We start from the raw sequence: 15,896 nt of genomic DNA on the forward strand, positions 1-15,896 counted from the left end.
AATCACGTAGCTTCTAGCTTTACGACGAAGAAACTGGTTACTTTGTCTTCATTAAACGGAGGAAACAAAATAGAAAAAAAAGTCTCGCTTCTGGAAATTAAGTATTTTTCTGTTTTATTTTTTTTTTTTTCTTTTTTTTCATACAAAGGTAAAAGAAAAATCATTGACATAAAAGACAACGCGTACTCTGATCTTAGCTGAGAAAATATTAGACTTTTCTAGCTCGTGCTATGAAAAACCAGCCAATTAACGTTCCAGGCGTTGCGTAAGGCAACGTCGAAGACGTAAAACTGCGCGAATAACGCGATCGCGGTGTTCCCACCGTCGATCACCTCGCTCGAATCTGTATCTCGTGATTGTTTCATTGTCGCATTTGAACGTGGATGGTCTCGCCTTTCGCGAGTGCGTGGCCCGAGGGCACATAATGCATCGTCGCCTTCGCTCGTCGCGGGTGTCGTCGCAGTTTGTCGTACATACGGTTGAGACCGCAAGAAACGATGGCGCAATTATTTCTTGCCGTTTCTTCTAACTCTCTTTCTCTCTTTCTCTGTCTCTCCTTCTCTTCCCTGCTTTTAGGCGATTGCTATAATAGCGCTCATCAGACCTTTACCTTCATCTTGTCTAATTACAGGTCACGTTTATTGTTTCAGGAGGAGAGCGAGCTCTCGAGCAAGCGGTGGGCCAGTGCGCCCCGCCGCCCGGACAGCCCCTGCATTCTAGGGGCACCTACGTCTAGGGAGGTAAGTCAAAGTCCATTCGCTTCAAGTTTAATTTTGGCGACGCACTATCGTTACGATAAAGCTTGCTTTTGAGACGCAGCGGACAAAGTTGCTAATAACTCGATATAATTGATAGAACGCTTTGTAAGACTAATGCGAAATACCAAAGGTATACGATAATCTCGCGTTCGCGACGCCAGCAGCTTCTGATGACTACGGGGTTTCTATGAAAGAGAGCCGCGCACGATTCCGATCTAGACGCGTGTGGAGTTAATGGAGAACGCGATGTAACGAATTCATCAGTCCGTAGCGGAGTCGTGGTCGTGCGGCTTGGTTCTATTCGCCACTGGCTCTTCGTTGTCTTCTTCAGAGACACCGCGAAAAGAGACGGCGGGGCCCGACGTTGAGAGCGTGTAACATTTCCGGAAGTCCCGACTCATTCCCGAGTCCCGAGTACCAGCACGCTCGTTACCTCTAGGAAGAGGAAGGTACCGCGTAATACTCGGCACCATCATTTTTCTTTTTTTTTTTTTTTTACGCGAGATCTGCCGAGTCAGTCGTTCAGAGGCTGGCTTAACAGTCGTAACATCTGCCGTCGGTCGCCGTCGTTGAGTATCTGGGTACCGGTAGAATACTCGACGAGAGCGTGTGTCATCTTCTCGCGTAGCCGCGAAGCTTTTATTGCGCTTCATTACTAAATCGCGTCGGGTCCCCGGGAGGCCTTAAGTGAATTCCTCCGGCTAGTAAATCGCGCATTACAAATAGGAGCCCGCTCCCGCGACGGGGTAACCACGGCCGGCGTGTAATAAAATTACACTCGGGATTACCTCGGGCACCATCGAAAAGTCGTTTCTTCGCGAAATCTTCTCAAGATCGTCGCGTTTTAACTCGGTGAGATTCGTCGCACTCCACGAGGCGCTGGGAAAGACGGTAATCATAATGATGCCCGATTCTAACTCTCTTTCCTTCTTTTTTTTCTCTTTTTTTTTTAACCCACGGAAACGATTAGACGATCTTATAAATGTTTAACGCAGTTTGTTTTCGCATCTTGCGTAATAATACTATTCGTATCACGTCATGCATTTTAATATTATCGCGAAAGAATAATCCGCTGAAAAGAATAAGTAGATCTTTTTTTTTTTTTTTTTCCCTCCTTTCGGAAGCTGGCCGACCTTCGCTTCAGTGACGATGATGATTCGCCTCTGCGAAAGTACGTCTCCTTCCACGCGCGTCCTGCCATTTTTCCGTTTTCGAAAGTAGACCTCGTCCAACACGCCGCGGAATAGAACGCGTTAGCCTGCCGAGGCCGTGATTTATTATCCGTCGTCTGCCGCCGGGCTGCTCGGTCGGGCTGCCCCCCCGTGTCGTAAACATACGTTGCAACCATCGTGCCGTTCAGTTAAACAGCTGGTAGACCAGGAACACCTTATTCCGCCATGCATTCTCTCGCGTCCGGAACTTACATTTGGACCGCGCTGGCGTCTTTCTTTGTTTACGGAGGAAACGGATTCACATTAATTAATCATACATTTTCCATTTTATTTTCCAGAAATACGTCTTTTCTTAAATAATACCGTTAATACCGTGATAACTTTAATTTTTCGCGATTTTTTTTTCATGTAATTATAAAAATAACGTGCTGTTATAAATTTAATTTATTTTTACATTTTCTTAAATTAGAAATTCGTAAATAATTATTAAGAAAAAAAGAAAAAAATAACCGGAATCTTTAAGAGCTATTAAATTTATTAATTGTTTCTTTAGTAATAGTTTTACGCTGATTTAGGGTCTTATTAAGGAATTTTTTATTTATTAATTTCGAGATTTGGAAAGTCACCATCTACCCCTGACTTGCTGGATCTTGATACACTTTCGACCCTTTGCCTGAATATTTTATGAACGATCGATCGATCGATTAATCACGTGGAAAAAAGTATGCGGCTTGTAATTAAACACAATCGCCCGATTAAGGCTGCACGCAGACGCGGATATGTTTCTGTGTTTATTCGTGTAGGCCGGCGAGTCCCGGGAAGCCTGCAATTATTCCGGTCGTCACGGCGGACCCACAGTCGATCCTCAAATTACGTGATTGACAGCCTGAACGTTCGTCAGATCCGGCTAGGATAAGTCTCCTTCGAAAAGTCCCGAAGAGATAGCTCTTTCTCATGTCGCGTCGACCTGCCGTTTCTGTCCGAATTCAATCGCGCAGACGGCTTGCTAAATATTTGTTCGTTGGCCCGATGTCCAAAATTAACAGCTACAATTTTTTTTTTTTTTTTTTAGCATTGAGTGTCAGCTAAAAGATATCGTTAGAACTTATCATGCTCTTGACAAATTTTTCGACCATTTGTCATTTATAGTAAATTACGAATTTCAAAGTATTCTGATTTTTCTGAATCCTTGTTATAATTTCTTTCAAATTGTGTTCAATCGAAAATAATTACGCGAAGGGAGATTCTCGCGGCGAATATTCGTTTAGGATGACGGTCCGCGCGAGGATTACATGCGTGAACGCTTAGTAAAATTTATTGCCGAGACGAATGATCGATCGTGCCGTGTAATCTTCTCATTCTTTCCGCCTGGCTTCCTCCCGCGCTCGTTTTAATCGCGCGCCGATCGCACGCTATCATTCGGATCTAAGCGATCGTGGCAATGACCCGCTGACCGTAATGATCACGTAACGATCGCCCACCGCGGAGCTGAGAGATGAGATAACAAAGAGAATATATCTGGAATCCCCCCGCTTCTCTCGTGCGACCGTACGTACGTAACGTACCTACTGACTGATTCCACGGGAATCGCAGATACCGGCGAATAACGGGGCGGGTATTTCCGCAGATGCTATCTCATGTGAAATAGTTGTGCTTGGCGTTACGCGCGAGCACGAGGGAATCCCGCATAAAATTTACATCGTCGAATCCAACGCCGACGCGCGTCATCCAAATAAATGCGATTTGATCGGTTTCGAATAGCCTCTCCGTTCTCCTCATTTTCTCCACACTCGCCGGTATATTCTAAAAGATAAATCTCAGCTTCTTCCTCTTTTCTCTTACTGCCTGTACGGTTACGGTGAGAAATAAGCATTCAGAAAAAATTTTTTTTAATACTTTACATAAATTATTACTTGCGTATTATAAGAGTTAAAAATAGGATGATATATGCGATAATAAAATAGAGTACAATAAATTAAAATGAATTTAACGTGGATAAAACAGAAACTGTTTACTTTTATCGATATAACGCGTACTTCGTTTTAAGATATATGTATAATATATCGCTTAGCTTTTATCAGGCTCAGAATTGAGGTTTTAATTTTGTGTATCTTTCCGATATTAATGAACACGTTAATGAAGAACGTCAAGATTACAATGTGTTCACTCTTTTTTTTTTCCTCCCTGTTTCCACACAATGTGCCAATAATCAATTTAGAACCAGATACATTGTAAATAATAATTAAATAGCCAGTTGATTACGATTAATAAGACAAGACTATGGATCGACCTCGCGTGCGAAGGAAATTATCGCCATTGTACGGGAGCCGGGAATTTTCACAAGGCTTTCTGTGAAATTTAATAAAACTCGTTCGCAAGTAATGCCATAAACTGTAATACAATGGACGACCCTGTCGATTATTGCGAGTTCGAAATGCCTCGCTACGCCTGCTAACGATCCGTGATGATATTATTATTATTATTATTATTTCCATGCACATTGTGCGTTTTCAAGTGGTGCTCCGCGCTGGATTTACGATCGCCGTTTCCGGTATGGCAGTACCGAAAAGTATCACTCTTTACCGGTGTGTATCGGTAGCTGCGTGTACGGCGGAACGTCGTTGTTGCACGACGTTGATAACTCAGACGACCGGTTTAACGTTACTTCAGCCCATGCTTTTTCCGTTACATCCTTCCTAATGGCGAGGATTTTTCCGCTTCGCAATCGACGACGACTCGGAGTTACTTGTTTTGACACTACCGCCGGAGACCAGGATGCGCGCATGAATTATTACGAGCCCGGGACCGAGGCGAGTTATTAAAGCTCGTCAGCGAAATCAATTATTCCGTTAGATACGGATAATTATAGCGTCCCGTATCTATATATGGCGTCGAAGATAGCACTGCGCGTTAAATGCGCCTCTCATAAGAATAAATACCCGTCAACTATAGGATATAATCGTAATGCTCCGCCAAACATAGATCTTCTTTTAAAACGCTCGCGCATTTATCGGTAAAACGCAAGACTGCTTCCTGCGTCCCTAAAATGATACATTAATAATACGCTCTGAAAAATTTCAGCACGCGGCGCGAACGCTGAAGCCCATATACTCGTAAAAATCCTAGCGTTTCACTATTATACTTCTTGTTACTCGCGGAAACTTTTCTGGACGTGTTATTAGCTTATTGAAGCGTATCGCATCTAGATATTAATAAACATATAAATTTCTTTCGCTGGTAACATACTTCCCTGCCATTAATTTCGCGTGTGATCCCTTTTTAATCTCTAAAAAGAACATTTAGTTTTGATATTATATGCCTTTAAATAATTAAAAAGAAAAAAAAAGAAAAAAAAAACTATTAATCGAATCATTGAATTTAACAATTTTGCCTATAACACGCTGCTTTAAGGCGTGTTTCACTAAGAAAACTTGATACTAGTATATTTTATACACATCAAGTTTAAGCGGGTTAATATACTCGATCAATGCGTTTTAGAGATAAATTGTGCGAGAGAAAACTTTCGGTCGTTATAAAATCGCGGATTACGGTCTCAACTGGCTCATTCTCGAAATATAATCGCGCTTGCCTTTCTCTACGATGTCAAAAAAATAAAATAAAATAAAATAAAATAAAAGCAGCGCGGATTTCTACATGATGATTGCGATTTCTCGGGCGAATTCTGTCAGACTTGCCGTGGAAAGGGAGGGTATCATTATTTCTGCCGGTGCGGCGTCAGCGACGCCGTAGAACAATTTCTAAATCTCTAAATTACCGGCGCGCGGACGTTTACTATCGGAAGAAAGGCACTTAATTTGTACGAGGAAGTGCTGTTACAAAAGAGGGAGAGAGAAGAACCCGTTCGTTCGTTAAAACGTTCCTCAAGTGGTGTTGCGTGCGTCATAAATAATAAGGGGGAACGGTGGATGAGCGATACAGGGGCGCGCTGTTCCCCGTTCCCTCGTAATGACGAGGGCCTCTGCTCTCGCCTCCCCCGCCGCCACCGCCTCGCTTGATTTAGTTGACGAATGATTTTTTTCGTAACGCCACGGCGTGGACCAGAGCCGTCGGGCATAATTAAATAAAGATTTACGCGTTCAATCGTGACTAACGAATCACAACCGGGCCGGCGCACGTCGCGCAACGCGTATCAAGAACGATTTCGAGGCGCTTTATCTTGGGGGAGGAGTGTTGACGCGCCGAGTAAATGTTGTAATTACAAAAGAGCTCGTTTGCTACGGTTGAATTCAGGCCCAGAATGCAACGCCGAACTAGCCTCGTCAACGTAGAAGCCGATTCCCATGAAATGTCGTGGCTTTGTTAACGTCTTTGCGATTTACAGCTTTCAATCGAAATTTCGTGAGATTACGGATACTTTACAATTAAACGCATCGTTGACGCAGTGAACGACTGATAAGGGAGTCGGATCTCGCAATAACGGCGTCGCGAGTGTATCCCGTTTATGAAAACCAAACGATTCCGATGTACTGTACATACATGCCATGCATATGCACGCGCGTTGCACCGGCTAAAGACTCGCTTGGCTCGCCCGCAGCAAGTACGCGGGCAATACATTATTAGCTCCTTATGCACCCTACATGCGTAGCATGTTGCAACAGTGTCCCGACTACCGTGTACATGCGCGAGGAATAATATTAGGAATGAGTCGATATATATACGCGCGCGTATACGCATTATCCGCGACGGTGATTATTGCCCTTCACGACAACTTCCGTAGCGAGCGTAAACACCGGCGTGCCTACGTCGACCGGGGGTCTCATTTGAATACACAGCCGCGATTATTATTACACGATCCGCAACCTTGTATTATGCCTTTACGTCGCTAATAATCGCGATCGGACTTAGACCGCAGGGAGAACGCGCGAGCGTGATCGCGAGCGGTTTCGCTCGTTTCTCTGCGTCGTGGCTCGTTATCGAATTAACAATGGCAATCTTCGATCGTGATTACGATATAATTTCAGACGAGGAAGAGAGAGGCGCATCGAAGTATGTTGTTCGCGAATATTGAACGTTCAATGACGTCGCTTTTTTTTTTTTTTTTTTTTAATCTACGTTAGACCATTAGTATCTTGACTGATGGTTGAATGGTCGAAAGTATACGAGCTGATTTCGACGGCATTCCAACAACGGTAGCTTTTACTCGAGTTTTGACCGATTGTAAGATCCGCGGAAGTAGTGCAAGTCATGCATCTAGGAAGCCGCGCCGACACTCGGCGGGTTCCCTACCGATCTAGTCGAGTTGCACCGCGCGAGTGTAATATCATTATCGTTCGCCGGGCGAACCTCCTATGCCCGTCCAGGTTAATCAATTATTACAGGCTCTCCCGTGAGCTGCTTGCCGGTAGCGATCGACCGTGGCTACCTAGCTTCGACTATTATTCAGCCTGATCTTGAGAGAAGTCGGTTGAGGGATGAACGTGAACCGGTGATTCCCGATCTTTCCCATTTCGTCTTACGCGATTTAAGCACGCGAAACGTAATCGATACGAGGATTAAATTATGTGAACATTAATGAGAAAAAGACTGGAATATATTATATTTAATATATCAATTTCATCGTTACAAAAATATTTCAAGAAAGTCTGACTATCATTTAGATTACAGTCGGCAGAAAGATTTTGAAACACAATGCTCGACTGTCTGTCGAGCTTAAGAAGCTATTCCGCGCGAGCAGGAAAGGGTGACGTGGAAATTTGCAGTCGTCCGCAGATACGCAAAGAGTTAACGGCTTGCGGCCGTATAAGAGTCGCGCGAGTCTTTAAGCGCGTCGCCAGGACGTAAGGTAGCAATAACGAGCCGATACTTCTTACGCTAGTCGTCCCGTCGTTCTCAGCTCTGTCCCACCTGCCTACACGGTCTTCCGCTCCTCCTTTACGAGGTGACTACCTCGCTCCTTCGAGCCGCACAAATGTCATTTCTAGTGCGACACACGCTCATTGTTCGCTCGTTGCAGCGGGACGCGCTTCCTTATAGAGGGACCTCGGGAACTCTCTCTCTCTCCCTCGACACCAACGATGAAAAACGGCGCCGCGCGGTCGTTTTAATCGGCTCTTCTCAGTACTGCTTAGCGTCTGTGCGCCGCCGACGCCCATATCTATATTCCGCTATTAGTACCAATGTCGCGTCCTCGGAAAAAAAAAAGTGGCGTTTCCACGTTCGTCACGTAAACGCTTTACCAGCAGGTGACTTCAAGTTCGCTACTTCGTCGCTTTCTTCCTCTCTCTCGCATCTTTTTATCTCGAGAATAGACTAGCACCCCGGTCATCGTTATCGTCGTCGGTTTTCTTCTTTATCCGTCCTCCCCCACTTGTTCTCGTGCGGTAAGCGACATTTTTGCTTAATCAAACAGGTTCTGGACGATGCGCGAACCACCGCAACGCTCATGACTTCCTGCAAGCGCACCCGCCGGCCGTACGGTACGTTCGAATGTCACCGTAGAGAAGAGCCTCACGAAGTCGTTTCTCTATGCAGCTATGTAATTGTTTTTCGACTAGTCACTCGTTCTTTACGCAAGGCCTTTGTGCAATTTTTTTTGTATTTTTTTTCGTTTCTATCCCGCGGTTTTAAATAAAATTGAGGCGCGGTTACCAAGCTAAATTAGTTACAAGCGGATAGATGACCAAAATTTCAAGTTAATTTTTGACGCTTTTACTTTAATTCTCTACGTATGAAATATATGTATAACATAATTAATTAACACATCGCGCTAATAGAAAATGATGGAAACCCGTGTACGATCATGTTTAAAAACAAACGCCAATAGTATCAATCTAAATTAATTAAGTTAAATTATATAGCGGCAGTACATTACGTGCATGTTCAACAGGTGTGTACGGGCTGAACCCTAATAAAATAAAACACTTACGGGAACCCCGTAAAACACGTATAATCAGCCGCGTCAATTTACCCGCCTGATGGTGCGCGGAGTCTAATATCCTCGTCGAGTGTAATCTATCGCGGAGGCGCGAAAGAAGTTGCTAGATATTCATGCGTGATGATCACGACGGTCCGAGCGACAGCTGAACTATAAAGACCGTGCCGATAAATCAAGCCGGAATTGGAAATCCATCAGAGAAATGCCTCGGCTCGGCGGCTTTGGGGAGCAATCGGGAAGTCGTTGCTCCCTGTCGCATGTATCGTCGTAATAGCGTGACGTATTACGTCTCCCGGGGAATACGATGATGGAACGGTTGCCGCGACACTCGCGAGATAGATTTTTTTTTGTCTACCAGAAGTAATGCGCGAAAAGAAAAAGACGAAAAGCTGCGTAAAGAAGGTGAAAAATTGACCGCGCGTTATGGCGCTGCATCGTCTGGGGTTTGATCGATAATGCGGTCATTGTTACCTATTTAATAAAAGGCTTTTAATGCATTTGCCAGTTGAGAAACGAGGCTCGTTTCGTAATAAATAGTGGTGGCTAGCAGATTTACGACGCTATCGCGCCCGTACGCTCGCGCTGCTGGATGATTTCATAAAAAAAGAGACTGAGAGTCGAAATGAAAGCAGCACGTCGCCAGTTGAAACGTAATCGAATCTAATCAAACGCATTCCACTATTATCGTTTCTTTTGTTTTTTTGAGTTTTTTTTTTCTTCGGCGATACATCAAACCGCGCCTCTGGTCTGACGGAGGTCTTCCGAAACTTGTCACGATCGTTAAAAATTACTATCTTGCACACAGACTGCGATTGAAAGAAAGAGAAACGCCAAGTCACGCAGAAGTGTAATTTCTTTCCGCAGCGGATAAAATAGCTGTAATTTGCCATTTAATTATGCATAATTGCAGAATTCATGTCGTAATCAATAAACAACATTGATAATTTCTTACAACAATGCCCTTACACCTAGCGAACATAAGCGTAATTATAATTAATGCGTTTCATTACCGGTGCGTCAACATAATCGAAGTTCATTAAAGCGCGCGAATAATTGCAAACGCTCAACAGAAACGAAATAAAACACCTTGTAACTCGAATTACAAATCGCTTCGCGAGAGTTAATTGTCGATACCGACGGGAACAATGATCTCGTTAAGCACCAACAACAACGCGGTTTACGTCCGCCGGCTATTGATGTTACGATTAATAACAGGACGTATAAGTTCCTGATTAATTGCTCGAATAAAACGCACCGCGGTAGTCGCGGATATATGAGTATTAGGCGTTCCTGAGTTACGATATAATTATCGTCAGCCGGGAACCAGACCCGCTCCGTTTGTCAGGAATCGCAACGCAAAACGCGCCAACACCATGTAATCGTCAATTGAAAAAAAATAGAAATAATAATTTGACAAAATTATGAATATCGAGATGCGCAAACGTTCATTTCGCGAGATGCCACTCATTAAATTAATGACATAGGCGTGAAAAAAATTTAATATAAAAAAATCTTTTATTATCTCACTCTTATTTTACTATAAAATTCTTATTTATTCAGCCGAGATAGTTTATGAAAAATTATTTAAACGTTAATTACTTAATACTATATTTCTTACGAGCTACGATATCGTTAAAAGAGCTAGACGTTTCGGGATTAAAAAAGATGGATGACTCTATGAAGAAGAATAAGATCTGATGGTACCACGTCGAAGGTGTGATGAAATCTTAATTGCTTCCGATGTATCGTCAAAGTGGTATTATGTAAAACGATGAGATTGCTCGGTATTGCCTAGAGGCCCTAGAGTATAGACGACGTGCCGGACAAGCGGAATAATCGTCGAAAATCGGGTGTCAGGTATCGCCTATCGACGCGCCGGCTGTTTCGCCGTGTCGAATCGGACGTGCTAAGTTTCTGAAACGATAATGACGCGGAACCGGTTTTTTTTTCTTTTTTTTTTTCCCTTTCTTTCTTTTTTTTCGGCTTGGTTGCGAACCGGAGGCGAGCGAGAAAGAACGAGGGCACGAAGGGCGAAAAGATACAGATAATTGAGAACGACGCTGTTTCATTTCTGTGGCGCGCGATTAAAGGGCAGCGATATTTTTACAACGATTAAACGTCCAGTAAACCACTCGGTGTACCGTTAATGAACCAACAATTAGTCGGCGAGTAATGAAGTCTGGGTGTCTGGTAGCGAATTATAAACTCGGCGGCGCTTGTGCGCTGCCGCGGTGAAGAATCTCGCGAGATCTCCGGTAGCCGGATCGTTTCGCGAACATATTGAGGATTTCTCTCTCGTGCATCGACTACATTATGCTTATGAAGTATCCCTGTGCGTGACTCATTTCCCTAAAAGCCACCACCTCAGGCGCAGGTATGAGAGCCTCGCACTATCTCCGTACGAACGGCCGCGATTGCGTCTTCCACTCGTCTACTTTAAGCAAACATCAATTCTTGCGATTTTCTTTTCACCTTCTAGTACTTTTATTCTGTATTTACATAATAATTATTTTTATTCATATTTCTTTTATCATTATACATTCCACCAAATCGTAATGGAAATAATACTCGTTTATTTTATCGGTTAAAATTTTTTTTATTAATTTATATATTTAATTACTCATCGTTATACGACAGTAGACTTTTTTTATTATTAAAAATTTTATGATATTAATATCGAAAGAATTTACATTCTATTGTTGTAATTCTTTTTGGATGGGTTTCTTACGTGCTTTCTCGTAGAAGCGCGATTATTCTTTTTGTCTCTCTCTCTCTTTCTTTCTCCTCATAGGCATATCTGGTATGCCAAGAGGGCTTTTGGCGTATGAAAGAGCTTGTGTGCACGCCCAAGCGCATCTCTCTCGAGAAAGAGAGTCCAAGAGCCATGCCTATTCATACGTCCGCGCGTCATAATGCGTTGCCCGCGCGTGTGGGTGAGAACTCGCGTGGAAATATTTCGTTTGGCGCTTCCTGCTCGTTTAATCAATGACATCTTTTGAGCGTCAAGATGCACGTCGAGCTTGGCGTACGTTCGCGAAGATACGTCGGCGTAAACGTGTGCCCGGCGCGAAAAAACTACGCGGATCCGAGGATCCGGTGCGGCAAGGACCTCCGAAAGTATGCGGTGCACCTCGTTCCTTCAATTATTATTTATCGACCTCGAAGCTCTGCAACGCTCTCGCGTGTCCGTCGCGATCGTTAGTCCCGATAAATTGCGGTAACTACGTTTCGGGGGTGCGCAATTTTCGAATTATAAATCATTGGAGCATGATTCCGGTTAATTCAACCCGTGGCTGTTAAAGTTTGTTACACCAAGTTCGACATAAATCACAATGAATTCAATTTATGACATCCAGGGGCTATAGACACACCGTGTTAAAAGTATCTTGTTACGTAAGAAACATTGACACACAATCCGATCGCGATGAACGATTAAGTATCCAATTCAATATTATCGCCAATCTCGCTAATAAATCACGGAGTTTATTTGTTATTAATTTAATAAGATTAAGATCAATAATTTTTCTTATGTTAACGCGTTACATTAAATTGGTCGTTATTTATTTTTCACATATGTTTTGTGCCAATCTATAAAATTTATGATGGCTTTTGTATTGGAATAATGGCATTCGCGAATTTCTTTCTTTTCTTTTTTTAACCGTACTAGACATTACAGAGCGCGCGTTTCACTTTGTTTGCTCTTGCTTCTTGAGAAGCACCTTTCCAAAAAAAGAAAAAAGAATTATTTTTGTCGCATAAAAATGTCGAGAATTAAAAGAACGCGCACGACACAAATTAATGGAGCATTGTTAAATTTATCATGTTATTTTCAACGAGAGAAATTGATTTTGATAACGCTCGTTACAGTTATTTATTTTATTTTATTTTTTATTTTCGCCAGGCAGATGCACAATTAATCAGGCGCCTAGCTGCGATTTTTTTTTCCCCGTTACGACTTTCACCAATATGCATGGCGCAATTGCATTGCGGTACATCGCGCGTGCACGAACATCGAAAGGCATCTTTATTGCCCGCTATATTCACACTACGCGTAATATCTCAGCGCGTGAACGACGCGTATAATCAATGACATCTTTACGAGGAGCGCGATAAGCCCGCGAATTCCGTGAGTGGCGACATGAAAGGAGAAAGAGTAGAAGCAGGAAGGAAAGTAACGAAGAGGTACCGAGAAGGAAGATTGCAATCGGTGGCGGATTGAAAGGAAAAGACGTAATTCACCTCGTAATAAATACATTAATATATTAATATACTTTTAAAGAAATTTATCCAGATATTTTTACGAAAATTAGCTTTTAACGTAAACGATATTAATCTAAAACTTCGAAAAATTGAATTAATTATTGAATCAAATTATTATATTATTTATTAATTAATTTTTTAAATAAATTAGAAGATGAGAAAATTTTTTTTCGTAAAAGGTTATTTCCGTTTGTTTAACTTTCGCATCGTGATTACAAATTGGCTGCAGATTTTATTTTTACGTGCGTTACGGTAGATGCGTCCCTGCAGGCAGAGGCGCAAAGTCGAAGAGACAACAGGGAGTGTCCGCTGCTGCATGATAAATCCGCCGCGGCTTAATTCGCATCAGCTGTAACATCGTCCGGAATTCTTTCCCGCGACTGATGCGCTCGAGCGCTCTCGGCTCCCCTTCGTCCGTCTTTCTTTCCCCCGTCCGGCCCCACGCCTCCTTCTCGCTGCGCTTCTTCTTACCGCTGCACTTCGCCTTTATGGGACTCGGCATCAACGGACCGCGATGATGTCACGGGGCGTGTCTCGCACCGTGAAACGTGCGCGGAATTCTTTTCGCCGGCAAGAGCATTCGTAGACGCGAGATGCGCGAACGGCAGATGCGAGTTTACTAAGCTCCTCGTAACGTCTCGCTTTTCGAGTAATTAGCTGGATTAAATGGCGCGACAATTTGCCCTTTAAACCGATTATTATCCTTCTTGAGATTTTTGTAAGAAATCTTAGCTCAATTTTTTTTTTTTTTTTTTGGAATAAGTATTTGAATTTAAAGATTACGCAAAAATAATGTAAAGTATTATTAATTAAAAAAAAAAAAACTTATTATGGTAAATAAATATTTTTAAACATATAAAAGTAAGATCTTAGACCATTCTTTTTCCAATATTTCTTCTCGCGCGATCTATAAAACAGTCCTTGCTCTGTTTTCTTCAAATTATACTTATAAATAACAAAACAGTCCCGACAGTTTTGCGAATAGAACTTATGTATCGTTTATGAGACGATCTTTGCTTCGGGTGATATTACATAATATACTGAGTGGGTCGATCTGATTATAATATGATGTGCATGTATTCGACTTCGGGTGAATCCATCGCATTCGCGTGATCGACCACCGTCGAAGTTCCACGAGCGTGCTAATTGAATTCGATTACGTCTGAGAATACTTGATTCTCGCAAATGTCGTTGCGCAGACAGGGAAGGGAGAGCGAGAGCAAATTAAATACGAGATAACGTACGGATGGACCCGAGAGGTGCACGGGAAATTGGGATTAAGCGGCACATGAAGAAAAATCGTCAATGATCCGATCGTGATGGAAATGTCAAGTCGCGGCGTCTCAAATTAACGCTTCCCGGCGGGTAGTTGGATGATTTTCTCTTTTTCTACCTATTCAGTGCGTCCGTATTCGCGGCTAACGAGGTCTGCCGTTGCCAAATAAAGGCTCCCCGATCTCTCTCGGCTCGCTATCATAAACCATTTCCCCCGTGCTGAATCAAATTGAGCCGTCGAAACGGCGGCGCATCACTCCTCGCCTGATTGACGGTTTCGTAATCGTGATACCCTCCCCGATGACAGGTGAACCCGGATAATTCGTCGAAATTACCGTGCGCTCATTGCAGACTCTTTAATTGGGACGATCATTCGACGAGCTGCGTACACGTTGCACTAAATGGAATGTTTTCCCCCGTTTTTTTTTCTTTTTTTTTTTTTTTCTTTATTCGTGCACGTGATAATCGTGAACGACGAAAATGTTGTTATTCCACGGAAACGACGAAAGCTTGCTGGAGCCCCGGACGCGAGCAAAAAATATATGACACGTGAAAGGGGACGTTCTACCTTTCGGTATGAGGCTGCCCTCGGATGTGCGACGGGTAAACAAGCAATGTCGCGCTCTCAAAGGTCAGTGCACCCGGTTTTGCGGCTGGTTCATTTGGCCAACTCTCGATTAGCCGCGGGCGCACGGGCAGAGTTGAATTTATCCGCGTACAATCGTCAAACGATAATGAACTGACCCGAGGATACCGTTCGGCAGCTGAGAGAACATATATTCATCGCCCTCAAGCGCGTAAAATATAACACAAAAATTTTGTCCCGAATTTAAGATAACGTGTCTGAGAATCTGTAATCTTGCGGAGACTAATTATTCCAGATTTTAAACATTTTATCAGAATAATGAAGCGGCTGTTTGTAAAAAAAAAAAAAAGAAAACGCGTCGCCTTACGAATTGCATTTGCGGGTTAACGGCGCGAAGCCTCGCGCTTTGTTCACGCTCGGCTCGATATGAGTTAATTGTCGGTCCCCTCGGTTGCGAAATCTTGTGATATATACAGCGCGCAAGAAAACGGGAACGAGCAAAAACGATATCGGCGTTGCGGTGCTTGATACCGGGGCGCACGGTGCGGGCTAATCTAATTCAAAAATCGCCCTATAAACACCCAATCTCCGGATAATGTCTACATCGGCACTTCACCTAATCTCAGGTGCGCAAGGGGCACGCCGCGTTATTCGCAATAAAAAAAGAAATAAAATAAAAAAAGATACCGTGTATAATACGTAATGGGCCTATCTCGGTAATAACTCCGCAGTTACTTCGGTCACGGTAGATTTTGCCGATAATTTCAAAGACACAGCCGCGGTGGACCGCCTATGTATACATACTCCCGATACCGCGAGGAAGAGCGAGAGATTCGAGGCGCCGAGCGCGTTACCACCTCGGGCTAAGAAAACGTTAACATTTAGAATAATCCTTTCGTAACGTCATACTTTGATGCATAAGCTTCGCCATTACGCGTTACAGAAACGAC

At 43.2% G+C, this 15,896-nt stretch overlaps 1 protein-coding gene across 1 annotated transcript in view; it reads left to right on the forward strand.

Annotated features, from left to right (window-relative positions):
* LOC139113145 (Krueppel-like factor 3) overlaps nucleotides 1-15,896 on the forward strand; it is a 248,051-nt gene that overhangs the window by 83,254 nt on the left and 148,901 nt on the right. Inside the window, exon 3 of the mRNA XM_070674078.1 lies at nucleotides 651-740. Coding sequence (XP_070530179.1) covers nucleotides 651-740 — 90 coding nt within the window. The remainder of the gene's footprint in view (nucleotides 1-650; nucleotides 741-15,896) is intronic.

The sequence above is a fragment of the Cardiocondyla obscurior genome, linkage group LG02 (assembly GCF_019399895.1).
Source record: "Cardiocondyla obscurior isolate alpha-2009 linkage group LG02, Cobs3.1, whole genome shotgun sequence".
Taxonomy (NCBI): domain Eukaryota; kingdom Metazoa; phylum Arthropoda; class Insecta; order Hymenoptera; family Formicidae; genus Cardiocondyla; species Cardiocondyla obscurior.